The sequence below is a fragment of the Delphinapterus leucas genome, chromosome 2, assembly GCF_059928025.1.
Source record: "Delphinapterus leucas isolate spDelLeu-1000000601 "Yukka" chromosome 2, BTC_Dleu_Yukka2, whole genome shotgun sequence".
NCBI classification, from domain to species: domain Eukaryota; kingdom Metazoa; phylum Chordata; class Mammalia; order Artiodactyla; family Monodontidae; genus Delphinapterus; species Delphinapterus leucas.
This window is the reverse complement of record NC_143130.1, coordinates 136,090,891-136,118,713: the sequence shown is the minus strand read 5'-3', so window position 1 is coordinate 136,118,713 and position 27,823 is coordinate 136,090,891. Positions and strand designations below refer to the sequence as shown.

Genomic DNA, 27,823 nt, shown 5'->3' with positions numbered 1-27,823 from the left:
GACTCTCTTCTTGTTGTTGAAGGTATAATGTGCTTGTATCTTTTTTTTAAATAGTCATTTATTGGAGTATAATTGCTTCACAATACTGTGTTAGTTTCTGTTGCACAGCAAAGCGAATCAGTCATATGCATACATATATGCCCATATCCCCTTCCTCTTGAGCCTCCCTCCCGCCCTCCCTATCCCACCCCTCTAGGTGGTCACAAAGCACCGAGCCGATCTCCCTGTGCTATGCTGCTGCTTCCTACTAGCTAGCTATTTTACATCTGGTAGTGTATATATGTCGATGCTACTCTCACTTCGCCCCAGCTTCCCCCTCCCACCCCATGTCTTCAAGTCCATTCTCTATGTCTACCTCTTTATTCCTGCCCTAACTTTCTAATGGCAGACCTCCGTCCTTTTTTTTTTTTCCTCCTTCTCTTTTAAGCTGGCAAGACTTTTCCCTGGAGAATCAACCCTCTTTCTCCAATTTGGCTTGGTTGTTCTCCATACCAGCTGTATAGGAGATGCCTTTAGACTTTCCACGTTCCTTTATTCTTTTCCTCAGTTGGATCCGCGATTTCTTGGAACCCATGACATTGTCTTTCTTGGACTCCCAAGGATTTTTCTAAGAAAAGAGCATATGCCAAGTAAACTGTATGATTTCTTACATGGCCGAAAAGAATTTTATTTTGCCCTCACCAGGGCAAACTGATATGATTATCCTTCTGCATCACCATGGTATTTCTGAAAACCCTTCTTGGGCTTCCCTGGTGGCGCAGTGGTTGGGAGTCCGCCTGCTGATGCAGGGGACGTGGGTTCGTGCCCCGGTCCAGGAAGATCCCGCATGCCGCGGAGCGGCTGGGCCCGTGAGCCATGGCGGCTGGGCCTGCGTGTCTGGAGCCTGTGCTCCGCAGCGGGAGAGGCCACAGCAGTGAGAGGCCCGCGTACCGCAAAAAAAAAAAACCTTCTTTTTCTCAATCTCGTATATCTAACTGCCTATTTATCATTCCTACCTACCTAATAGGCATCTTGTGTGTTTTGTTTGTTTTGTTTTTTGCCTTGAGAAAAAATGCCAGCCTGCCTGCATTCATCATCAGGGGAAAGTTAAGGAAACTATTCTGTATACTATATCTCTATTTTCACCTTTACTTCCTACTCTATTTTGCAGTGCTCTCTATGGTAAGCCTAGACCCTCTTATTTATATTCTGGACTTTAGCTTCCTGGGCTTCACTTCATCTGTCAAGCAAGTTCCTGTTCAGAACCTCAAAATAGGTTGTAGTGTTTTATCTCTTGATAACCTCCTTCCCACTCTTCAGTCACATATTTATTCCATTTTGTATTTTTTATTATGTAAATTAACCCATTTATTATAGGCTAGCAATGTTTCAAATGGTGGCCTTCTACTGGTCCTTCAGTTCCTTCAGTCTTCTGGTGACTTTACTGTGATGGCAGAAGTGGTGTTGTAGGTCCAGGCACCATCAACCACCGTTTTCATGCAGGAAATGCCAAATGCCCACAGCTTGTCTCTTCATCTTGGTTTTGCTACAGGAGCAAGTGTGCTAGGAGTGCTGGCTGATTTCAGTTTTCTTCACCATTTTCCTGAGGGAGGCAACATGGGTCCCGTATTTACCCACGATTCTGACCTTGGTGCGTTTAGCCATGTTGCCACAACCTAGATCTGAGCCCAGAGAGCTGTATTTTAATTTTGTTTTTTTTAGAAGACTCTGGGGTGGGAGGTGAACTGGAATCCTAACTTTTTAAATAATCAAATGAAATTTCATGTAAGTTGGTCTTTCTCTCTTTTTCCTGATAGGATGGCTTCATCACATTTTGCCAGTCGACACAGAAAGCAATTAAGTACTGACATGATTAGAACTAAAATTGCTCATAGGAAATCACTGTCTCAGAAAGAAAACAGACATAAGGAATATGAACGAAATAGACACTTTGGTTTGAAAGATGTCAACGTTCCAACCTCGGAAGGTAGAATTCTTCTTGAATTAGATGAGATATCTCATGAGCTTGTTCCAGAAAAGGCCGATGTCAAGCCAAGTAAGTAAAAGTCTATTGTAATTTCAAGTGTTTGAAGAGTGAATAAAAGTTGGTTTAATACCTGAGGTTAAAAACAACCCTGACCAGAAGAATGGAGTTTTGAAATGCCATTCTAAATAAATAACTTGGTGTTTTCTACAACTAAATACTGTCTATTTCAAGTAGAGGCTGTGTTAGGAATTCCCAGATGGTCCAGTAGTTAGGACTCCACACTTCCACTGCCAGGGGCCCGGGTTTGATCCTTGGTGGGGGAACTAAGATCCTGCAGGCTGCCTGGCGTGCCCCCCTCCCCCACAAATAAAAGCACTCAAGTAAAGGCTGTGGACGTCCTAGCTAGGCTAAAGCCATTCACCTATGGAGTATTATAACACTTTTTACCTATATGGCCTTACAGGAATCCTAAAGTTCTTACTTCTGGAGCTTGGATAAGATAAATATTGACACGATAAATTGATAAGGGACATAGAAATAGAACTGATTGAAGTATCCATGAAGTAAGGGTACTTTGCCAATGGGAACACTTCTTAGAGGGAAGAGCAAAGGATTCATCCCTGTAGTTTGCCCAAAAGGATTTGGGGTAATTAGTAGGGAAAGAACCAACCAGAAAAGAGAATGATCTCAGCAAGAGATAAAAATAATAAAAATGGATGTCTTAGAAGGCAAGGGATGCTATAGAAAAGAAGGAAGAGAACTGGGAAATAACATGCATTTAATCGGAAGGACTTATTGGACTCCTATTTAGTTGTGTTTATATAGCAGGCACTAGGAGCTAGATTGCAGTGAAATAAAGCAAGGATAAATTGTGAAGAAATGGCAGAAAGATGAAGTCTTAAAAGTTTTATAGAGAAGGAAATGAGATGTCAAGTCGTTTTACGTGTTCGCTACTTCAGTTTTATCATTTTTCCAGAACCAGTGTAATGTGTGACATGTACAAGACACTCAACATATTCAGCTTAATTGCTTCTGTAAAAGGGGAGGTTGGGCTAAACTATTTCTTCCAGATTTGTCATTTTTGTGATTCTAAAGGAAAGTGAGAGAAAGGAAGTGGATTAAAGTGTCGTAGGGTACTTTTTTGTTTTTGAGATGAAGTGATCAGTTTATGTTTGAAGGTCAAAGGAAGTGGGTTGGTGGTTGAGGGGGATAGAGTAAAGAATAACATCTCTTAGGAGTTCAGAGAAAATGAACACTGGGTCGTAGGATTATATAGGATGGCCTTTGAAGGAAGAACTAGACATTTTCTGTCTGAGAAGAGGTGACATTACCTTCTGAGTTGTCTCCTTGCCTCTACTCATACCCTCTCAAATGCTTCTTTCCTCGACCAAAATCTTTCAAACAAAATTTAACCTTGTCAATATGCTATTAGAATATCTTTTATTCCTCATTTGCGAAGGCCTGGAGGTGGGAGTGGGTCTGGTATGTTCCAGAGAAAGCAAGTAGGTAAGCATGGCTAGAGAAGGCAAACAGCTTAGCTCCCATAGAGCCCTGAGGGCCATCATTATAAGGACATTGTCTTTTTGTTTTGGCTGCGCCGGGTCTTAGTTGCGGCACGCAGGCTTCTTAGTTGCGGCACATGGGCTTCTCTAGTTGTGGTGCCTGGGCCCAGTAGTTGTGGTGCACAGGCTTAGTTGTGGTGCACAGGCTTAGTTGTGGTATGTGGATCTTAGTTCCCCAACCAGGGATTGAACCCGGGCCCCCTGCATTGGGAGTCTTAACCACTGGACCACCAGAGAAGTCCCTGTTTTGATTATTGTAAAGGATCTGCTTCTAAGGTGACTCATTCACATTACCAGCAAGATGATGCTGGCTTTTGGCAGGAGGCCTTAGTTCTTTGTCATGTGGACATCTCCATGGGGCCGCTTGAGTTCCTTAAGGTTCCACGTGGCCACTGGCTTCCTCCCAAAGCAAGGGATCCAAGAGAGAGCAGGACAAAAGCTGCGATGTCTTTAATGACCTAGTTGTGGGAGTCGTTCTCTATCATTTCCACAGTACTTTCTTGGTTACACAGGTCAGCCCTATTCAGTATGGGAGGGGATGACACAAGGCATGTCTACCAGGAGGTGAGAATCGCTGGAGGTCAGCTTGGAGGCTGACTATCATAGAAGCTAGTTAATTTAAATGTGAAGTAATACATGCCTAGTACATAGTAAACAGTTATATATTTGAACAAATGAAGGTGAAAGAAATAGGAATTTTAAAATAGGGGTGGAAATAACTTGAAGTGCTAAGGAATTAACAAGAAGTTACTAAAAGCATTTCTTAGCAACAGTTGAAGTTAGAAGTTGTTTGCCTAACTTTTTATCTGAAATGTTTTATATATTGTATTTTTCTTTTTTTCTTTTTCCTACTTAGAGTCAGTGAAAACTATTCTAGGTGATCAACGAAAACAAATGCTCCAAAAATACAAAGAAGAAAAGCAGCTTCAAAAATTGAAAGAGCAGAGAGAGAAAGCTAAACGAGGAGTATTTAAAGTGGGTCTTTATAGACCTGATATTCCTTGTTTTCTTTTCTCAAACCAGAGTACTATGAAAGCTGAGCCAAAAAAGGTAAGTTTAGTATCCTAACTTGATATATATTCCTTTTAACTGGAATTTTCTTTAGAAGATTAGATGACTAAAATAACCATTTCCCCTGAGTCCCTTTATTCATTTAATTAGCTGGTAGGAGGTGAGAATGACATAACAGTAACTCACAAGATGAAAACAGGGTCTCTTGATGTAGCTATATTTAGGTTGAGATTGGATAAAACTAGGACAGCTGGTAGAGCCAGGCTGAAGAGTGAATGCTATACCAAAGTATTTGGCATTTATCCTCTAGGATATGGAGAGTCAAGGGAGGTTTATAAACGAGGTTGTACCATTATCAAAGTAATACTCAGGGAAGATTAGGCTGGACTTGAGGATTATAGTCTAGAAAGGGAAGCATTTATAGATAGGAAGACCAGTTGTGAGTCTATATTGTGAATATTCTTTATAGAATAGGTGAGATAAGATAAGTGGACTGAGACATTTGTTTAAAAAGAAGAAATAGGGGCTTCCCTGGAGGTGCAGTGGTTGAGAGTCCGCCTGCCGATGCAGGGAACGCGGGTTCGTGCCCTGGTCTGGGAGGATCCCACATGCTGTGGAGCGGCTGGGCCCGTGAGCCATGGCCGCTGAGCCTGCACGTCCGGAGCCGTGCTCCGCAGCAGGAGAGACCACAGCAGTGAGAGGCCTGCGTACCGCAAAAAAACAAAAGAAAAAACCAAAAAAAGAAATAGGTTTAAGACATCACTTTACTGGAGATATAATTGACATATTAGTTTCAGGTGTACACCATAATGATTCATTATTTGTATACATTACAAGGTGATCACCACAGTTAGTCTAGTTACCATCCATCACCACACATAGTTACAAAACTTTTTTTCTTGTGATTAGAACGTTTCAGATATACTCTCTTAGCAACTTTCAAATATACAATACAGTATTATTAACTGTAGTCACCATACTGTATATTACATTCCCGGGACTTACTTATTTTAAACCTGGAAGTTTGTACTTTTTGACCACCTTCACCCATTTCACCTACCCTGCACCTCACTCAAGTGATGGACACCTGAGTTGTTTACAAGTCTTGGCTATTGTAAATAATGCTGCAACGTACATGGGGATACATATATATTTTTGAGTTAGTGTTTTCATTTCCTTTGGATAAATACTCAGAATTGGAAATGCTGGATCATATGGTAGTTCTAATTTTAATTTTTTGAGGATCTTCCATACTGTGTTTCATAGTGGCTGCACCAATTTACATTCCTACCAACAGTGCTCAGGGGTTCCTGTTTCTCCATATCCTCACCAACACTTATTATTTCTTGTCTTTTTGATAATAGCCATTCTAACAGGTGCCATGTAAGACATCTTAAGAGATAAATTTGATAGGACTGGTGACCAAGTAGATGTGAGGGGTGGAGGAAGTTGAAAAGTTAGAGATGATGATTCTGAAGATAATAGTTTGATCAATAATACAAATTTTGCTGCTGCTAGAAGAGATGAGGAAGGCAAGAAAAGCTTAAGTGGGTGAATATTAATACCCTTTTTAAGAAAAGATCCTGTTTCGGCCATCTAGACATCAGGCAGTTGGGAATAAAAATTTGGAAATCAGGATGGGGATCCATGCTAAGATGTGGATTTTGGATATGATATTGGGAGTATGAATGGACACTTAAGCTGTAGGACTAAATGAGACCATTCCAATTAGGGTATATAAAATTATGAAAGAGTGAGGTCTAGAGAACACCTTTAGGTGGGCAGTGATAGGCTGAAAAGGACTGGTCAGAGTGGCAGCAGAGCTAAAATGGAGGATAGAAGCTAAAGGAGGGGTGATCTAAAGAGAATGGTTAGTGAATCAGGAAGGATGAAGTTTGAACAGATCAGTTGGATTTGTAAACTTGCTAGTCACTGGTTATTTGCTATTTATTTATTTATTTTATTATTATTTATTTATTTATTTTTGGCTGCGTTGGGTCTTCGTTGCTCTGTGCAGGCTTTCTCTAGTTGCAGCAAGCCGGGGCTACTCTTCATTGTGGTGTGCAGGCTTCTCACTGAGGTGGCTTCTCTTTGCGGAGCACGGGCTCTTGGCGTGCGGGCTTCAGTAGTTGTGGCATGCAGGCTCAGTTGTTGTGGCTCGCGGGCCCTAGAGCACAGGCTCAGTTGTTGTGTCGCACAGGCTTAGTTGCTCCGCGGCATGTGGGATCTTCCCGGACCAGGGCTCGAACCCGTGTCCCCTGCATTGGCAGGCGGATTCTTAACCACTGCGCCACCAGGGAAATCCCTGATTTGCTATTTAAAGATATGTATAAAAGATCTCATTGACTGTATACTCATTCCTGATTTAAATAAGAACTGAATAATATAAAGGCCGAAGATATTGCTTGTTTTTCGAGGCTTCATGAATCTCAATGATTCATTTGACAGATCTTTGATTTATTTACTCCGTATGATCTTAGGACACTGTAGAAGAGACCAAAATTAATAAACTGTAGTTCATGGTGGAAAGATACAGATAAATATGTTCTTTATATTAGAGGAAGGATAGATTGTTTATATTCGGAGGAACATCAAAGAAGACCTCTTGGAAGGGATTAGATTTAAGCTGTCTTTTTAGGAATATGTAGATACCAATCATTGGTCTACACTGTAAACAACTATTTTAAAATATCTTAAAAATATACGTAGGAGGAAGAAGAGACACATCGTTGTGGGTTTTTTGTTTTTTTTTTTTAATTTTGGCTGCGTTGGGTTTTCGTTGCTGCATGTGGGCTTCTCTAGATGTGGCGCACGGGCGTAGTTGCGCCGTAGCGTGTGGGATCTTAGTTCCCCAACCAAGGATCAAACCCATGTCCCCTGCATTGGAAGGTGGATTCTTAACCACTGGACCACTGGGGAAGTCCCTGATTACGTTTCTTAAGAAATTTTACAGAGTTGATAAATACCTTATAATTTTTTAATTGGTCTTTCTCATGCTAAATTTTTTTCACATTTTGTGATTAGGTCTCCATTTTCTTACTGACAATGGACAGGTGTATAATCATGAGATTTGAAGGCAAATTGTCAAAGCTAGGGAAGTAAGCTGTACAGTGTCTTTTCATGAACAGAAAACAAAAGATCCTAACACTCTAGTTTGTTCATCTACCCCCTTTTAAATATGTCTAGCTAATCACATTAATGAGGATCCTAATACTTGGAAAATATGCTTTGAAATTTCTTCTCTCTCCTCATTGAGAAATATGGGTAAGTTTTGAAGTTATTAACTTAAACATAATTTAAATCAAGCCAGAACCAGAAAAAACAATAACTTAGGGAATTCCCTGGCAGTCCAGGGGTTAGGACTCAGTGCTTTCACTGCCAGAGGCCTGGGTTCAATCCCTGGTTGGGGAACTAAGACCCGCAAGCTGCACGGCACGGCCAAAAAAATTTAAATTTAAATTAAAAAAAAAATTAATTTAAGTTAGCAAGTATCTTTTTGCCATAAATTATTAAGGATAAAATTTAAATTTAAAATGGAAACTTTATTTCATAATGAAACATGGAAGTAAATTTTGCCAGCTTATTTATTTATTTTTTTAACTTTATCTTCTTTTGACTGTTTTAAGGCTGTTCCATCTTCTGTACGGATTACAAGGTCAAAGGCCAAAGACCAAATGGAGCTGACAAAGGTAAACTTGATAGTTAGTAGGTCATTGTTACTAAAATGACAAATTGTACTTTTTTTCCTCAGAGTAAGTACATTTATTTTTAATCTAATACCATCTTCAAGCATAGTGATTATTTTACTAGAGTCAATAGTACTACCAAAATCACTGTTTTGGTATGGTGGCAGAACAGATTTGGCTAGATGCTAAGGAAATAGTCACTTAAAATATTCTTTGCCCAGACATCCCTTATGAGATCTATACTAAACTCTGTGCCACACTCTTTTTCCTTTGTTTGTTTACCGGGCTTCTATTATGCATCCCATGTCACCATGAAGTGCAGATAGGAATATAAAGCATACAGGGTGAGTGTTATAAACTTATGGGTCTTCAAAACACGGTTATGGATAAACTTATTAGGAGGATTACTAAAATAAAATCAAGTGGGCAAAGAGGGAAATAGTATGCCTCTTTGTCAGGTGAGGAAGCTAAGTTTCATGTATTCAATGAATTTGAGTCACTACCATGTTCCTTTAGGCTCTAGAATATAACTGAGCAAAACAAACAAAATTCCCTGTTTTCAAGGAGCTTACATGAGAGATAGCACTAAAAAAGTGTGTCAGATGGTCAAAAGTATTAAGTATTATGGGGGAGATTAAAAAAAAAGAAGAAGAAGGGAGATGGGGAGTTTTGAAGTAGGTGTAGGGTGGAATTTTGATCAGGCCTCACTGAGATGGTGGCATTTTATTTTATTTTTGATAAATTTATTTATTTATTTATTTATTTTTGACTGTGTTGGGTCTTCATTGCTGTGCGCAGGCTTTTCTCTAGTTGCTGCGAGCAGGGGCTACTGTTTGTTGCGGTGCGCAGGCTTCTTATTGTGGTGGCTTCTCTTGTTGCGGAGCACGGGCTCTAGGCATGCGGGCTTCAGTAGTTGCAGTGTGTGGGCTCAGTAGTTGTGGTGCACAGGCTTAGTTGCTCCGTGGCATGTGGGATCTTCCCAGACCAAGGCTCAAACCTGTGTCCCCTGCATTGGCAGGCAGATTCTTAACCACTGCGCCACCAGGGAAGTTTCCAGATGGTGGCATTTTAAATGAAGTCTTTAAGGAAGTAGAAGAGTGAACTGTGGGAAAGAGCTTTCTTCCAGGAGAAGAATTTTCTGGACAAAATTCAAAGGTCTTGAATTGAAAACATGCCTGGTATGTTTAAGGAGTCTCAGAAGATATAGTCAGTTATTTTTTTAATAGCTTAGCTTGTTAGCATTTTCTAAATTCTAGGTTTCTGAAAAAGCTTGTAAGGAAATGTATATAATGGAAAACTTGTTTCTTCATCTCATTTTATTTGGGGTAGTGGGTTTTTTGCTGAGTCATTTACAATATCAGGTTTCAGATGAGGGGTCAATTTACACATTAAAAATGTGGTGGTTTGGTTCATTATGCAATTAAATCACATAGTACCTAATATTTTGAATAGATTGATAATGGGAGTGATGTTCGAGCAATCCGACCTGGTCAAAGACAGGCTTCTGAAAAGAAAGTGTTGGACAAAGAGAAAAAAGGTAAGTTCTGATGTTGCCACAACAATAATTTAAAATTACCACAAACATTTGATTTTATTATTTGTTCCCACAGCTATACAGCCTGTAATGCCGCCAGTGAGAATGACTCGATCGGCTACTCAAGCAGCAAAGCAGATTGCCAGAACAGTCCCGCCTACTACAGCAAGAAAGCCAGTGACAAGGGCTACTAATGGTAAGAACATTTCTTGATCAGTGACTGAGCTAGGATGTTTTGGTACTTGAAGTTCTTTGTGTTCAATTTTTTAAAATTAATTAATTAATTAATTTTTGGCTGCATTGGGTCTTCGTTGCTGCGCGCGGGCTTTGTCTAGTTGCAGCCAGCGGGGGCTACTCTTCATTGCGGTGCACAGTCTTCTCATTGCATTGGCTTCTCTTGTTGCGGAGCATGGACTCTAGGTGCACTGGCTTCAGTAGTTGTGACACGTGGGCTCAGTAGTTGTGGCTCTTGGGCTCTAGAGCACAGGCTCAGTAGTTGTGGCACACGGGCTTAGTTGCTCCGCAGCATGTGGGATCTTCCCGGGCCAGGGGTCGAACCCGTGTCCCCTGCATTGGCAGGTGGATTCTTAACTACTGCACCACCAGGCAAGCCCCTGTGTTCAATTTTTAAAATCATCATGTACTTCTTTGAGTAGGAGAGGAGGAAATGGAGATTCTAATTCCCGAAGATAGGTTTTGTGCCCCGATATCCCGTTAGCACACAGTGGGTGCTCAAATGTTGAAGTACTGAATTGGTGTAAGCAGTGCTTCAAAGTGAAAAATTAATGGCCCCAGTAAGTTACAGTCCATCCATTTGGTGGAATACAATGTAACCATTTAAGAACAATGTATGAAAGAACACTTAATGACATGGCTAATCGTATTAAGTGGGCAAAGAAAATCAGCTCAAACTCTGAACAGTATGATTGAAATTCTAAAATATGTATGTGAATGTGAACATAGGAAAAAACTGGGAAAACGTACTCCGAAGTGTCAATAGTGATTACCACTGAGTAGTGTAAGCTTGGGTAAAATTTTTGATTGTTGTTGTTTTTGTGCTTTTTAAAATTTTTTCTAATTTTCTATAATAATTACATATTTGATATTCAGAGGCAAAAGGTAAAATACCTTAACACTTTTGTTTTGAAAACAGATGGCCTAAACTTGGCAGGAAATTTCATCTATTTTTTTCCTATTTTATAATGTGACTTTTAATCATAAAATTCTTTGACATACATTCCTATTGCCTGTTTTCCTTTCCCAAATTACCTAGTACTTTTAATGCAGCATTTTTTATCTAGTCTAAATGGATGGCTTATTTCACTTTTATTTTAGATAATGAAACAGAAACAGAGGCACCAAATCAAGGAAGACCTGCCAAAAAGCTAGAAACAAAACCTGACAAGGTAGAGTATAAACATCTGTTTATTTCTAGGTACTTTGAAAATCTCACTGCTACTTTCATAAAATTGAAATTAAGCATATAGCACTGCTTCAAGAAGATAACTTACACATGTGTTAAAATCTCTTGAACCATAAAGAAGCATCAGGAGGATTTACTGTTGTTTTTCAGGTGTCTTATCCTCAGAGTTTTATAGGTGGAGAAAGCATAATTTGATTAACAGGAAATAGAGAAAAGTGATAAAAACACAGCTGACCGAAACCTTCATGTGGGAACTAGCTAAGAGATAGGATGGAGTAGGGTGAAATGCATTGACTTTGAATTCAGTTAGGCCTGAGTTTGAATATTGTCTCTGCTTCCAATTAGCTATATAACCTTGGACAACTTAGGAATTTGTTTTCCCATCTCCAACCCGTAATACCTACGTGGAGTAGTTTTAAGAATTAAATAACCTAACATTTCTGATAGCGTCTACCATAGTACATGGTAGAGTCTTCAAAAAAGAGCCACAATTTTGAGGCCCCAATGCCTTGTTTTATAATCCATGCTACACAGTTCCTTAACCTTAAAAAAAGTTAGGGACTTCCCTGGTGGCGCAGTGGTTAAGAATCCGCCTGCCACTGCAGGGGACACGGATTCGAGCCCTGGTCCGGGAAGATCCCACATGCTGTGGAGCAACTAAGCCCGTGCACCACAACTACTGAGCCTGAGCTCTAGAGCCCGCGAGCCACAACTACTGAGCCTGCATGCCACAACTACTGAAACCCATGTGCCTAGAGCCCATGCTTCACAATAAGAGAAGCCACTGCAATGAGAAGCCCATGCACTGCAAGGAAGAGTAGTCCCCGCTCACTGCAACTAGAGAAAGACTGTGTGCAGCAATGAACACCCAACGCAGCCAAAAATAAATAAATTTATTTTAAAAGAAAAAAAAGTTATGCCAAAGTATAAGAAATGTGGCTAGATTCTTAACTAAAAATTAAAAATCAGAAATGTAAAAACCTCTAAAAATTATGTTTATATGGGTGGGTAAAATCGGTGAAGGTGGTCAAAAGTTACAAACTTCCAGTTACAAAGTGAGTCCTGGGGATTCACTATAAAACATAGTGACTATGGTTAATAATACTGTGTTGTATATTTGAAAGTTGCAAAGAGGGTAGGTCATTAAAGTTCTCATCACAAGAAAAAAAAATTGTAACTTTGTGTAGTGACAGTTGTTCATTAGACTCATCGTCTAGATCATTTTGCAGTATATACAAATATCAAATCATTATGTTGCACACCTGATACTAATATAATGTTATATGTCAGTTATATCTCAGTTTTAAAAAAACCAAATAATTAAATTGACAGAGAAAATAAGCTTCACATTTTATATGGTTAATCTCACTGTGTCGTCACACTGAAAAATATTTTTCTCATGATAAATTTATTTATAATCAAGGTGATTTTAAAAGAGGATTTGGTCCTTGACAATAGTAGTCATCCAATAAACATTGGATTTCTGATTCTCAACCATTGTAATTATCAACATAATTTAAATAAAAAGGTAGATATTTGTTAGGTGGGTAATTTTTCCACCTTAGTTTTCATATATTTAATTTTAATACTTAAAACCTATTATTTAGTCCTTTTAATGAGGATTGGTTCTGTCTCTCTCTGGATCATGACAGTGGTTTAGTTAGCTGGCTACTGATTCCATATTTACATTTAATTGTATTTATTTTTTTCTCTTAAATTATGCACAAAGGACACGTATCTCAACTTTCATATTTTCAGGCCTGTAAAAATTGGTTTGAATATATCCCCAGAAGAGAAATTCTTACTCCATTCTGTTTCCTCCCATCTAGGCCATTTCTTTTAAAGTTGATAGTGAAGAAAGTACTTTGGATTCACAAACCAGTACAACAATTGGAATGGATCCAGATGGTGTCTTATCAAAAATGGAAAATTTATCTAAGACAAATAGTGCAAAAATGAAGGGGAAGAATTCCTTCGCACCTAAAGATTTTATGTTTCAGCCACTAGATGGTCTGAAGACCTATCAAGTAACACCTATGACTCCCAGAAGTGCCAGTGCTTTCTTGACACCCAGTTATACCTGGACCCCTTTAAACACAGAAGTGTAAGAATTTAATGTTAATAATGAATTCCTTGCTAAGATGGTTAACAAACGCCTTTCTTAGATTTGTCCTGTGCTTTTTAAAAGTTAATATTTAGTTAGTAAATTATATTAATTATAAATCATGAAAATTTGGTCTTTTAAAAAAATTCTTCAGAAGGCTACAGTAATGTATTTGACAGTTTTGGTATTTCCTATACATTGTTTTTATCATTATTTTCATGGTACACTTTGTGTTTTTTTGCTTTTTATAAGTGTCTTTATTATAATACTTAGAAATAAATGTTTAGAAGGAAGAAATTTCTATAGTACTGTAGTTCAGACATGGTTTGGGGTTTTTTTTGTTTGATTTTTTGCCGAGTATTTAGAAAAACTACTTCTAAAGCCAAAGATAATTAACTTGCAAAGTGGGGGGGAAATCAGTTGGAATCATTAAGAGAAACAGCAAGGTTGTTTTGCAAAGACTGCAAATTTGCGGCAAATTTACTAGAAACTGCTCAGCAGCATCCAAGACTATGAGTGCTTATGTTCCGTGAAGAGATCTTCACAGTCTTTGGATCTCATTATAATTAGTAAAGATGGACATTCCGCTATAGGTGTTTAAATTTTTCCCCTCCAGAAAGACACATTAAAAAAAAATAGAAACATATTTCTATTAAATCCCAGGTTTTTAAAAAGTAACATCATTTTGAAATCCTTCAGTTAGATATAGGAGGCTCATGTTTCATAAAGTATTTTTTTGCTATTGTTTTTAGTGATAAGACTGTAGCAACAAAAGAAATCTTGGCACAAAAATGTAAAACTTTCTCTGCCAAGACAGTACATCAAGATTCAAGTAAACTACAATGTCCTTTGGGTTCTCTAACAGTTTGGAATAAAGGTATTGTATTTTAATTAATTTTTACTTGCTTTTCTGGATTGTGATTTATCAGACATTTGTTTAGAGCCCTTTTCAACATATAGTTCAGGGATGTGATCTCAGGGTCAGGAGAGATGGGAAAACATGGGGAAAGATGTCTGGAGAGAGAAAGAGTTGGAATAAGGAATACAGACTGAGAAGATGGGGGGAAATAAATGTAAATTTGAGGAGATGAATATAAGGAGACACTTTAGAGGATATGTGGTGAATGAAATCATTGAGTCAGAAATAAAATTTTAAAATTCAACATTGAAAAAAATTAAAGGATTTAAAAAAAATTTGTCTTGTGGGGGATGTCATTTTATGAGTTGCTGCTTTGAAATTTATATGTAATATTTTCTTTAATCTATAGAACATGTTTTAAATAAAAATGAAACTACTAATAAAAATTCAGATGGCCTTTCAATAAAAGAAGAAGTCCCATCACTTGAAGTAAATCAAGATCAGATATCTCAGCCACAACATGATGTGCCATATTTCAGGTTTGTCCATTTGTTCCTAGTGTAAGAATTTTGTATCAATGTCTAGACATTTAAAACCAAAATTATACTATTTTTAACCTGAATATAATAGATGAGTTGGGGGAAATTGAATTTTGGTGATTTTCATTTATCTTTTAAATTTTAATGATTTTTTTTCAGTAACTAGTACATTCATGTGGTTCCTAATTCAAAAGGTAGAAAAAGGTACAAGTGAGAAGTCTTTTTCCCAACTCTGCCTCCCAGGGGATAGTTTGAACCTTCCACAGAGGCAAATGTTACTCATTTCTTGTGAATATTTCCAGAGGTAGATAATGCATATGTAAACTAACATAAACATATATATATATATATATATATTTTAATATTGTTTCATTTAATGTTAAATGTAGTAGACATTCCATTTTAGTACTTAAAGAGCTTTCTCATGTTGTTTTGTGTGTGTGTCTGTGTGTGTGTGTTCTTTAATGGCCACATAGTATCCAATAATATGGATATACCATAATTTACTTAATAGGTCCCTGTTGGTGGTTATTTACATTGGGTTCAGTCTCTTACTATTACAATCAAGGCTGCCAACAACAAACTTGTATATGTTTCAATTTTCTCATGTACAAGTATATAAGGACCTCAATTTACATTCCCCCCAGCAAGGTATGGGAGTTCCTATTTTCTCATACCTTTTTTTTTTCCTCCACAAAGAACTAAATTAAAGTTTATTTTATAAAAGAAGGATAATGGGAGATGGTAGGAGGCTCTTTGGCCCACCAAATTATGAGATAGGATTATGTTTCTCTAACTGAATTGAAAATTAACATCCTGTTTGGGGAACCTCAACATGTCACCTAAATGCCTTGGAAGCATATCAGAGGCCTGCATTTCGAGAAGGGCCTTAACATTCCACATCACACAGAAAATGATTACATTCTGTTATCTTTGAGTGAATATAGCAAGAAAATTCCCATACCTTTTCCAATACAATGTTAACAATTTTAACAATTTTTGAGCTTTACCAATCAAACAGATAAAAAATATTAGCTTTCTCTAGTTTATTTTATTTATTTATTTATTTATTTATTTTGGCTGCGCTGTGTGGTATATGAGATCTTATTTCTCTGACCGGGGATCGAACCTGTGCCCCCTGCAGTGAACGCTTGGAGTCCTAACCACTGGACCGCCAGGGAATTCCCCTTACTCTAGTTCTAATATCCATTCTTTCTATTATGAATGAGTATCTTTTTATATTTTGGGGAACCACTTCAATTGTTTTTAGAGCATAATGTTTTAGAATTATAAGGTCTTTCAGAGATTAGCTAATCCACTGTGTTGTTCAACTGAGACATTGAGATGATAAACAATTTATCCAACTAAATAATGTCAGATCCAAGCCAGGTCTCTTTCTCATTAATTAAGCTGTTCTCTGTTGCCACTGGACATAGGCAGCTAAATTATTCTTCTAAGAAAAACTATCCTCAGTTTTCCTGCTTGGATGTTTTTGTAAAGAAACAGTTTAAATTTTTAAGCCAGGGTTTCTTATTTTTTTATAAATTTATTTTATTTTATTTTTTAAATTTATTTTTGGCTGCGTTGGGTCTTCGTTGCTGTGTGCGGGCTTTCTCTAGCTGTGGCGAGTGGGGGCTACTCTTTGTTGCGGTGCATGGGCTCCTCATTGCGGTAGCTTCTCCTGTTGCGGAGCACAGGCTCTAGGTGTGTGGGCTTCAGTAGTTGTGGCTCGCAGGCTCAGTAGTTGTGGCTCACGGGCTCTAGAGCGCAGGCTCAGTAGTTCTGGGGCATGGGCTTAGTTGCTCTGTGGCATGTGGGATCTTCCCGGACCAGGGCTCGAACCCGTGTGCCCTGCATTGGCAGGCAGATTCTTAACCACTGCGCCACCAGGGAAGCCCGAGCCTGGGTTTCTTAACCTTGGCACTACTGACATTTTAGACTGGATAATTCTTGTTGTGGGGTCTGTCCCCTGCATTGCAGGATGTTTTGTAGCATCCCTGGCCAGTAGCACTCCTCCAGTTCGTGACAATCAAAAATGCTTCTAGATATTGCCAAATACTCCCAGGTGGGAAAAATTGACCCAGTTGAGAACCACTGCCTTTGGACAAGCAAAGCCTAATAGAATCTGTAAGGCCCTATCACTGTAATTTGAGACTTACAGTAATTTGAGACTTAACAGTTTTTAGCTTCATCTTACACTTGGCAATTGAATTCGCCTTAGTTTCATGGAAAATAAACAGAACTAAGGAATGTCTGATTCTTTCTGCTTAGCCACTGAAAAATAAGAACAGAAAAGACTAGAAATATTAGCTTGAAAAATGGGCTCTTGGCATTAACCATCCACTTAAGTTTTAGGTGTGGAAGGATGGACATACATAGACTATCAAATTGTATTTATGGATTTTAACATATCACATTTCATAAAATAATTAAGCATCAGCTCTGGGAAGTTAATGTTGTATAATTGTCATAGTGCTAATGTATGTCATCATTTTAGAAATATTCTCCAGTCAGAAACTGAGAAGTTAACTTCACACTGCCTTGAGTGGGACAGAAAGCTTGAATTGGACATTCCAGATGACGGTGAGGGCACATTTATATGTTTTTATGTCTTACCTTTATTTTTTTTAATATGGTTACATTTATTTGAAACACAAAAATCCAGTGTTGTCCAACTTTATAATTTCATTGTTATTCGAAATAGCAAGAATTTTTCATATCTCACATATGTTCACTAATATCTCTGTGCTAAAATGGTACCTGACTTAAAAGATATAAGTAGTTAGAATATTGACTGTGATTCCTGAGAGTTAGACATTTGCCTATTTTATTATTAGATTTTTTTACTGTGACTTTATGAATGACAGCTATAGCTGGTATTGCTTAATTATACAAAAGTATTTTCTGAACAAAAATTACCTAAATCAATATGAAATCAAATCAAAATCAAGTTTTCTGAAAAGTTCCAACCTTACCTATTCAGGAAAGCTATTTAGAAAAAAGTCATTTGTGTACTGCCACATCAGTCCTTAGATACTGATGTGCAGTGAGTTGTTTGACGTTGAATTCTTATAAAATACAAGGAGAGGTAGAATGCTCTTTACTGTGTAGCAATATGTATGAGAATGTATATTGATACTTTTTAGCAGGAATTGAAGCAGATAGTAAATGCTCAATATTTGTATAACAAAGTTTTGTAGTAGATATTTTTTGTTTTGCTTTAAAGTAAGAATTTGATTCTGTAACTGTAGGATATTTGGAATGAGGTCGTCTTATCAGCTGGTTGGCTTGCAGTAAAGGTCCTGTCTTGTCCTTTAACTTTTAAAAACCTCATATTTCTTTTAGCTAAAGATCTTATTCGCACAGCAGTTGGTCAAACAAGACTCCTTATGAAAGAAAGGTTCAAACAGTTTGCAGGACTGGTGGACAATTGTGAATATAAACGAGGTGAAAAGGAAACTACCTGTACAGATCTGGATGGATTTTGGGATATGCTTAGTTTTCAGGTATGTGGTCAAGTATTTTGAATATGTTAACTTTGAGTCTGTTTTTTTTGTTTTTTTGAAAATGAGGTAACAGTAGTATAAAAGGGTTAGTATTAGCTACTTATGTGCCTGTAATATTATTTATGTATTTCTTTATTTATTTGTGGCTGCATTGGGTCTTCGTTGCTGAGCGTGGGCTTTCTCTAGTTGTGGCGAGCGGGGGCTTCTCTTGTTGTGGAGCATGGGCTCTAGGTGTGCGGGCTTCAGTAGTTGTGGCACGCGGGCTTCAGTAGTTGTGGCACGTGGGCTTCAGTAGTTGTGGCTCACGGGCTTCAGAAGTTGTTTCTCGTGGGCTCTAGAGCACAGGCTCAGTAGTTGTGGCGCACAGGCTTAGTTGCTTCACGGCATGTGGTATCTTCCCGGACCAGGGCTCAAACCCGTGTCCCCTGCATGGGAAGGCGGATTCTTAACCACTGCTCCAACAGGGAAGTCCCTGTGCCTGTAATATTAAATGAGATATTAGCACCTTTATAAACTGTAATGTGCTGTCTAAGTTTTTATTTTATTTTGTTTATTTGACTATGTTGGGTCTTAGTTGCAGCACATGGGATCTCTGTTGTGGCATGCGGGGTCTTTTAGTTGTGGCATTCGTGAATCTTTTAGTTGTGACATGCGGGATCTTTAGTTGCAGCACGTGAACTCTTAGTTGCGGCATGTGGGATCTAGTTTCCTGACCAGGGATCGAACCCAGGCCCCCTGCATTGGGAGTGCAGAGTCTTAACCACTGGACCACCAGGGAAGTCCCAAGTGCTGTCTAAATTTGATGACTGATTTCTTCTCCTCCCCTATATTGTCAGTATGATTTCTATTTGGGTTGGAAACTGAGATTATATTCAACTGTTGAATAATCTGTAATGATTCTACACGTGAGAAGATGAGTAAATCTAGTCTTGAGTAGTTCCGTTCATCCAGCAGTTACTGAGTTCCTACCGTGTGCCAAACATTGTACTAGGAGTTGATAAAATAAGGCACATTCTCAGCCCCAAAGGAGTTTGTAGTTTGATTAGTGAGTTAGACAAAATATATAATTCCAATCTAATGTAAAAAAGTGCTATGAGAGAGGGAATCACTAGGAAGATCAGTAAAGGCATGGGAGGAGATGATACTTTGTAGCTTTTTGAGCATATTTTAGAAATAAGCATATAAATTACTATTTCAGGAACCTATAGTCAACAACTATTAGACATTTCAAGAAAGCCTCAAACCTGAAAGAAAGAAGCCAAAGCCAAAATAAGAAGAAAGGTATTTGGATGGAGGAAGTGGACCAATCTAGGAAGTATAGTATCCAAATAATAGGTATTCCAGAAAAGGAGTACTGAAAAAATAGAAAATCATCAATGAAATGGTTTAAAAATTTTCCCCAGTACTGCAGGACATGAGTTCCAGATTGAAGGAGCCCACTGAGTGCCTAGCACTGTGAATCAAGTGTAGACCCACACCAACGTACGCCATTAAGTATAACTGTACAACTCTTGGGATGAAGAGAAAACTGTAGAAGCTTCCAGAGAGAAAACAAGTTTCATACAAAGGGTCAAGGATCACAGTAGCCTTGGATTTCTCAACTGCAACATTTAAAGCTGGGAGAACAATGTCCTCAAACTTCTGAGGGAAATAACTTCCAACCTGGAGTTCTGTAGCCAACCAATCAAGTGTGAGGGTGGAAGGGCATTTTCCAAACACACACAGTCTCAGATTTTACCTCCCAAGCACTCTTTCTTAGCAAGCTAAGTGAGAAAGTACCTCACAAAAATGAGGGAGTAAGCCAAGAATGGAGGAGGAGGTGGGTTGGATCCCCAGCAAGGGGCCAAGAGAATTGAGGCCGAGGGGAGACAAGAATGTGTGAAGCATGCTTAGGAAGCAGCACTTCCTGATCAACACAAGGGGACCAGGGGCTCTACCAGACCTGTCTCTGGAAAGCTGAACTGAGTAAAATACCTGATTTGTTTTTTATTAAGAGGAGATTTAATGCATTCTTTTTTTTTCTTTTCTATTTTTAAAATTTATTTATTTATTTTTGACTGCGTTGGGTCTTTGTTGCTACGCATGGGCTTTCTCTAGTTGTGGCGAGCAGGGGCTACTCTGTTGCAGTGCGTGGGCTTCTCACTGCGGTGGCTTCTCTTGTTGCGGAGCACGGGCTCTAGGCGCATGGGCTTCAGTAGTTGTGGCACGTGGGTTCAGTAGTTGTGGCTCTAGGACTCTAGAGCACAGGCTCAGTAGCTGTGGCGCACGGGCTTAGTTGCTCCGCGGCATGTGGGATCTTCCCGGACCAGGGATCGAACCCGTGTGCCCTGCATTGGCAGGCCGATTCTTAACCACTGCGCCACCAGGGAAGTCCTTAAGAGGAAATTTATACTTACTGTGCAGAGTTTAGACTGAATCGATGATAGACACATGAACAACTAAGCAAACAAAAAGCAAAACAATTATTACATCTAGAGAAAAGTGAGTAAGGGAACATAATAGTCTCAATAACTTTATGGCCCAGATGTGAATAGTGTTTACGTAGTCATAATATAAGCATTACTTTGTGAGCAGTTTTTATATACATTTACCAGTTTTCATATTGATGAGTTGGTTAACTAGAATCCTTTGATGGTGGTCAATTAATTCTGTGTTTCTTACTATCATTGTTAATTTATGGATTTAAAGATATTTGATGTGTTTTCATTATTTACAGTTACTGTCTTTATTGATGCTCATTTCTCAGCTTTGGCCAATGACAGCCTCTTCAAACTGGCTGCTGGGGCCTTTTTTTTTTTTAAGAGTTGTATTGAAGTACAATCTGTGTATCATAAAATTAGCCTGTTTTAAATACCGTATGCTAACACATATATATGGAATCTAAAAAAAAAGAAAATGGTTCTGAAGAACCCAGAGGCAGGACAGGAATAAAGACGCAGACATTGAGAATGGATTTGAGGACACGGGGAGGGGGAAGGGTAGGCTGGGACGAAGTGAGAGAGTGGCAAGGACATATATACACTATTAAATGTAAAATAGATAGCTAGTGGGAAGCAGCCACATAGCACAGGGAGATCAGCTCGGTGCTTTGTGACCACCTAGAGGGGTGGGATAGGGAGGGTGGGAGGGAGGGAGATGCAAGAGGGAGGAGATATGGGGATATAGGTATACATATAGCTGATTCACCTTGTTATACAGCAGAAACTAACACAACATTGTAAAGCAATTATACTCCAATAAAGATGTTAAAAAAATTTTGCCTGTTTTAAGTGTACAATTCAATGACTGTCAGTAAATTTACAGAGTTGCACACCCTGACCGTAATCCAAATTTAGAACATTTTTAGCACCACAAAAGGATCTGTCCTGCCTATTTGCAAGTCAATCCCCATTCTCACTCCTAGCCCCAGGCATCACTAATCTTCTTGCTGTCTTTGTAGATTTGCCTTTTCTGGGCATTTCACATTACGTAGAATAATACAATATGTGGTCTTTTGTATGTGACTTCTTTCACTTAGCATGATGTTTTTGAGGTTCATCCATGTTGTAGCTTGTATCTATATTTATCAATTGATGGACATTTATATTGTTTCTACTCTTTGGTGATTATGAATAGTCTATGAATATTCATATACAAATATTAATGTGGATATATATTGTCATTTCTCTCAGGTAGATACCTAGATTTTGCTGGATCATGTAGTAAATTTATGTTTAACTTTTTAAGAAAGTGCCAAACTGTTTTCCAAAGTGATTACTCCATTTTACGTCTCCACCAACAATGTGTGCTCCTGTTTCACTACATCCATACTTGTTATTGTCTGTGTTTTTTAATACAGCCATCCTAGTGGGTGAGAAGTGTCTCTATAGTTTTGATAATGATGTTAAGCATCTTTTCATGTGCTTATTAGCCATTCATATGTCTGTTTTGGCAAAATGTCTAGTAAAATCTTTTGCCCATTTTTAAATTGGTTTGCCTTTATTACTGAGTGGTGTTTTTCATATATCCTGGATACAAGTCCTTTATCAGAAATATTTGCAAATATTTTCTCCCAATTTGTGGCTTCTGTTATAATTTCTTAATGATGTCTTTTGCAGTATAAATGTTTTTGATTTTTGTATTTTTTGGCCACACTGCGCGGCATGCAGGATCTTGGTTCCCTGACTAGGGACTGAACCCGTGCCCCTAAATTGGGAGCTCAGAGTCTTAACCACTGGACCGCCGGGGAAGTCCCAAATGTTTTTGATTTTGATGAAGTTCAATTTATCAACTTTTTTCTTTTATGTTGTGTACATGTCTAAGAACTCGTTTTGCCTAACCACAGGTCACAAAGATTTTCTCTTATGTTTTCTTCTAAAAGTGTTATAGTTTCAGCTCTTACTGTTAGGTCTGTGATCCATTTGTAGTTCGTTTTTCTGTATGGTGTAGATAAGAGTCTAAATTCAACTTTTTTCTTGAGGATATCCAATTTTCCCAGTACTGTTTCTTGGAAAGATTGTCTTTTCCTCATTGAATTACAGTGGCAACTTGTTGAAAATCAGTGATCGTAAATGTAATCCTGAGTCGTTTTGACATTTAAATTTTTTTTTTGAGAGAGGGAGAGATTGAGAGTACATATGAATATAAATGCATAGTAGGGGGTCTTGAAGCAAGTTTACCAAACTGTTGACAGTGGTTACCTCGTTGGAGGAGATTGGAAATACCAGAAGGATGGGGATATTATTTGAATCTTTTAAAATGAGATTGTGTGAAGAGAATGAGAAGGCATGCCACAGACTGGGAAACGAATATTTATAAAAGATGTATCTGATATTTGATACAAACATCTGTATCAAAATATACAAAGAACCCTTCAAACAACCTGATTTTTAAATGGAGAAAAGACCTGATCAGACCCTTCACCAAAGAAGATATACAGATGGCAAGTAAGCATATGACAAGATAAAGCTCAACATCGTAGATCATTAAGGAATTGCCAATTAAAACTATAATAAGCTACCACTGGATGCCTATTAGAATGGCAAAAATCCAAACCACTGACAACACCAAATGCTGGTGAATATGGAGAGCAGCAGGAACTCTGATTCATTGCTGGTGGTACATTGCAAAATGGTACAACCACTTTGGAAGACAGTTTGACAGTTTTTTACAAAACTAAACATGCTCTTTTCATACAATCCAGCAATCACAGTCCTTGGTATTTTCCCAAATGGTTGAAAACATATGTCTACACAAATATGTGTACACAGGTGTTTATAGCATCTTTATTTATAATTGCCAAAACTTGGAAGCAACCAAGATGTCCTGTAAAAAAAGAGAGAGAGATTGTATTCATAATTTAGGAAACAAAAACATTTAGGATATCTCTCCTACCATTTTAGTGATCAAAAATAATTTAGGAGAGTTATCCATATATGGCATTCTTTTTTTTTTTTTTTTTTTTTTTTGCGGTATGCAGGCCTCTCCCTGCTGTGGCCTCTCCCATTGCGGAGCACAGGCTCCGGACGCGCAGGCTTAGCGGCCATGGCTCACGGGCCTAGCCGCTCTGCGGCATGTGGGATCTTCCGGGACCGGGGCACGAACCCGTGTCCCCTGCATCGGCAGGCAGACTCTCAACCACTGCGGCACCAGGGAGGCCCCCATATATGACATTCTTTATGTAGATTTTGAAGGTCTGTAACACCAAAAATAACAATGAACAATTTTACTATAAGAGTTTTTCACTTGAATACTAAATTCAGGGGGATTTAGTCTAATTTTATGTCGCCATTCTCAATTTTTTTGAAGCTTCAGTTTATTAGTTTGTAATTTTAATGTGGTTAGCATTAATCTGATAAACTTGTGCTTTATTTGTTAATAGATAGAAGACGTAAATCAAAAATTCAACAATCTGACCAAACTTGAGGAATCTGGGTGGCAAAACAATAACAATACAAGCAAAAAAGTTTTTCGGGTAAGTTTGTGGGTTTCTAATATAGACTCTTCTACTCTAAATAATTTTTATTTTCAAGCTTTATAAACATTTAGCTTCAGATTTTTTATCATTTTTTAAAATAAGTTTCATATATTGCTTACAATGTGCTGATTGTCTTTGAAGAAAGAAAGGAAATGAGCAATGCAAAATTCAGAATGGTTATTTCCGGAGGGAGGAAGGATAGGGGCTATGATTGATTTGGGGCTGTGATTGATTGAGATCTTCTGAGTTGCTACATAGTGGGTATGTGTGTGTTTGTTTTATTCTTTAAATTGTGTTTATACATTTTTTGGTAATAATAATGGTAGAAGTAGATAATTTATATAATGCTTAGTATGTGCCAAATGTTGTTCCAAATACTTTACATGTTTTAACTCATTTAATCCTCAACAATCCTCCTGAGGTGGGTACTGTTATCCCCATTTTACAGTTGAGGAATATGAGGCCCAGAAAGATTAAGTTACTTGCCCAAGGTGGAGCTGGGTTTCAGGCCAGACTTTCTCATTCCAGAATTCCTATTCTTATCCAGTAGGCTGTGCTTTTGTGTGATATATTTCAAAATGAAAGATTTTTTGGGTTTTTTTTGGCCATGCCGTGTGGCTTGCGGGATCTTAGCTCCCCAACCAGGGATCGAACCAGGGCGCCCTGCAGTGTAAACGCGGAGTCCTAACCACTGGACTACCACAGAAATCCTGAAAGAATTTTTTAAATAGAAAAGAAAGAGAAACAATGGCTCTTTAGATTGTCTGTCTTCTTCCTATACTTTATCTTGCAAAATTTCCTATTACTTTATCATGATAGCTTCCATTCTTATCTATTTGTAGAATTTTTTCTAGTAATGTTTTAAACTCAGAGTTTTTGATTCAGATGAATGCTTCTCAAACCACAGTAGAGCATTGCCAGTTTTCCTTTTAGATTTTAGAAAAATGCCTGTGGTTATAAAATCAGGTCTCTAGATTGGTACTTTATCATGCTATGTAATCCATAGCAAAACTGTTTTGAATCCTTAGGAGTTTAAGCTGTTACAGTATTAAAGAAACATTTTAATAAAATTATTTTACTAATTGTTATGACAGAGACTCAAAGGATATTGACAAAATTGATTGAATGAGTTTTAAATCTACTAAACAATAAAGGATGCTTGAACATTTTGAAGCTACTGTGGATATTTCTTATTGAGTACTTAGTCCTGGAAACATATCATCAGTGATGCAGATAATGGCTGTATCAGTACAGTAGTATATCAGAGCCTTGTAATTCTGCCCCTTATCACCAGGTGTCTCTCTCCTCCTACTTTATTTATAGGCTACTGTTAAGATATTGGACAAATAAAATAAATTTTGTCTTTTACCTATACTTTGTTACCATTCCCTTCTACCTCCTATTCATTGCCTCTCATTCCATCACTTATCCTATTTTCATCTTTCCCTCTTCTTTCCATCAGTTTTTAGGTATGTTTAAGGGTCTTATCTCTGTTTACATTAGGAAAAAGCAAAACAACAACAGCTAAACCTGTGAGGTCCACATCTCTTACAGTTATCTGTACCTCCCCTTCCCCCATTCCCATTTCTTTCTTCCCAGTCACAGACAAGCTTCCTGAAAAAGTTGTCTATACTCTGTCTTTACTATTTTGATTCCCACTTACCTTTCCAACTCACTGCAATTCAGCTTCACCCCCTCTATGCTTCCAGAACAGTTATAACCAAGGTTATTGATCCACTAATTGCTGCAGTTATTAGGTACTTAATTATAAAGTCTAGTCCCTCTGCAGTATTAAATACAGTCTACTCCCTCTTTCTTGAAATTATTTTATACTGATTTTCCTCCTACCTCTGTCCCTTTTTATCAGTCATGTTTGCAAGTTTCTTTCCATTTATCCCTTAAGTGTTTGTGATACTCCAGTTCCTACCTCAACTCTCTTCTCTCCTTCCATATTCTTCATGCGCAATCTTACCCACTCGGCTATGATTCCCGAATCTGTATTTCAAACCACTCTTACTGCTGACACAGTAATACTTTAAAATCTGTGTATCCCAAACTGAAATCATCTTCACACACATCGATGTTTCCCTGTCTCAGAGAATGGTATTATCATCCCTCCAGGCATCCAAGACAGAAACCTGGCTATCTTCTGTGGTCCTTTCCTTTCTGTATTTCACCATCTTCATTCCACCTATCTAAAAGATTGCTAAGTCCTCTCAATTCTTCCTCATATCTCCTGAATCTGTTTACTTTTTTCCATTTTTCCCTCCGTAATCTAACTACTAGCATCTTTTTCCAGTATCACTGAAGTAATCGCCTTCCTAACTGGCTTGTAACCCTCCAATCCATTCTCCAGGCTGGACACAGAGTGACTTTTCCAGAATGCAAATTTGATAATGTTAACCTCCTGATTAAAAATCATCAGTAACCTCTATTACTTTGTCCTCTGTGTAAATGTAGCTCCTCAAAATGGTTACATGTGAGGGATCATAATTAGCTGTTACTTACCTCTTGCCAACTCCTCTGTGCTTTCTTTCATTTCTGGTTTTGCAAACATGCTATTCTCTCTACCTAGCCCTTTCCTCATCCCATCTTGTAGCCCACCTAGCTGTGATTTCAGCTCAGGTGCTACTTCCTATAAGCCTTTCTTGGTGCCTCTGAAGGTTGATTAATTGATAAATTCAGCCCTCTGAATTTATTTCTAACACGACATTTATTCTTCTCAGTGTCCTTATCTAGCTCTTCCACTGTGAAGCTGAGAACTCCTTGAGGGCAGGAACTTTGTCCTTTACCTTTTGACCCCCAGCATTTTATTTATTTATTTATTTAAAATTTATTATTTTTAAATTTTTGCCTGCTTTGGGTCTTCGTTGCTGCATGTAGACTTTCTCTAGTTGCAGCAAGCGGGGCCCCTCTTCGTTGTGGCGCGCAGGCTTCTCATTGTGGTGGCTTCTCTTATTGTGGAGCACGAGCTCTAGGCACGCAGGCTTCAGTAGTTGCAGCACTCGGACTCAGTAGTTGTAGCCCATGGGCTTCGGAGCAGACTCAGTAGCTGTGGTGCACGAGTTTAGTTGCTCCGTGGCACGAGAGATCTTCCTGGACCAGGGGTTGAACCTGTGTCCCGAGTATTGGCAAGCAGATTCTTAACCACTGCGCCACCAGGGAAGTCCAACCCCCCCACCCAAGCATTTTAGCACGTATTAGGAGGTTGGTAAGTATATGATGAATGTGTTGAGTATTTCATGTATGCCTTATTTGTTTTTCTTATAAGATGGTAATGAATCCCTTTAATAAGTCATAATTTCTCTTCACAGAAAAAAGTTGTCTCAGGTATAGTGAGTAAACCCAAAGAGGATGATGGTGGAAGAATTGCAGCTAGAAATCGCCTAGCTGCCATAAAAAATGCAGTGAGAGAGAGAATTAAGCAGAAAGAACATGCTGAGGCAGCAGCCTCTGCAATGCCAAAGGAAGTGGATAAAATAGTGTTTGATGCTGGATTTTTCAGAATTGAAAGTCCTGTTAAATCATTCTCAGGTTAGTTTTTCTGCTGAGACTACTAAACGGAAATATTTGGGTTGGATGGGAGCTTGTGTAAGAGGTGAAAAATAGTTTTCACATGAAGATTTATGTGTTTTCTGTGATTTCTGAGAAATAGCTTATGGAAGGTGGATTTGGTT

General features: G+C 38.3%; 1 protein-coding gene and 1 pseudogene across 1 annotated transcript in view; one reads left to right on the top strand and one right to left on the bottom strand.

Annotated features, from left to right (window-relative positions):
- DLGAP5 (DLG associated protein 5) overlaps positions 1-27,823 on the top strand; it is a 39,181-nt gene that overhangs the window by 970 nt on the left and 10,388 nt on the right. Inside the window, exons 2-14 of the mRNA XM_022570511.2 lie at positions 1,797-2,035; positions 4,385-4,578; positions 8,166-8,228; positions 9,678-9,762; positions 9,836-9,955; positions 11,095-11,165; positions 13,012-13,286; positions 14,039-14,163; positions 14,555-14,684; positions 17,182-17,267; positions 18,030-18,190; positions 24,051-24,143; positions 27,461-27,680. Of these exons, the coding sequence (XP_022426219.1) occupies positions 1,798-2,035; positions 4,385-4,578; positions 8,166-8,228; positions 9,678-9,762; positions 9,836-9,955; positions 11,095-11,165; positions 13,012-13,286; positions 14,039-14,163; positions 14,555-14,684; positions 17,182-17,267; positions 18,030-18,190; positions 24,051-24,143; positions 27,461-27,680 (1,861 nt within the window). The 5' untranslated portion in view covers position 1,797. The remainder of the gene's footprint in view (positions 1-1,796; positions 2,036-4,384; positions 4,579-8,165; positions 8,229-9,677; positions 9,763-9,835; positions 9,956-11,094; positions 11,166-13,011; positions 13,287-14,038; positions 14,164-14,554; positions 14,685-17,181; positions 17,268-18,029; positions 18,191-24,050; positions 24,144-27,460; positions 27,681-27,823) is intronic.
- On the bottom strand, positions 168-27,490 carry LOC149750297 (large ribosomal subunit protein eL43 pseudogene; annotated as a pseudogene).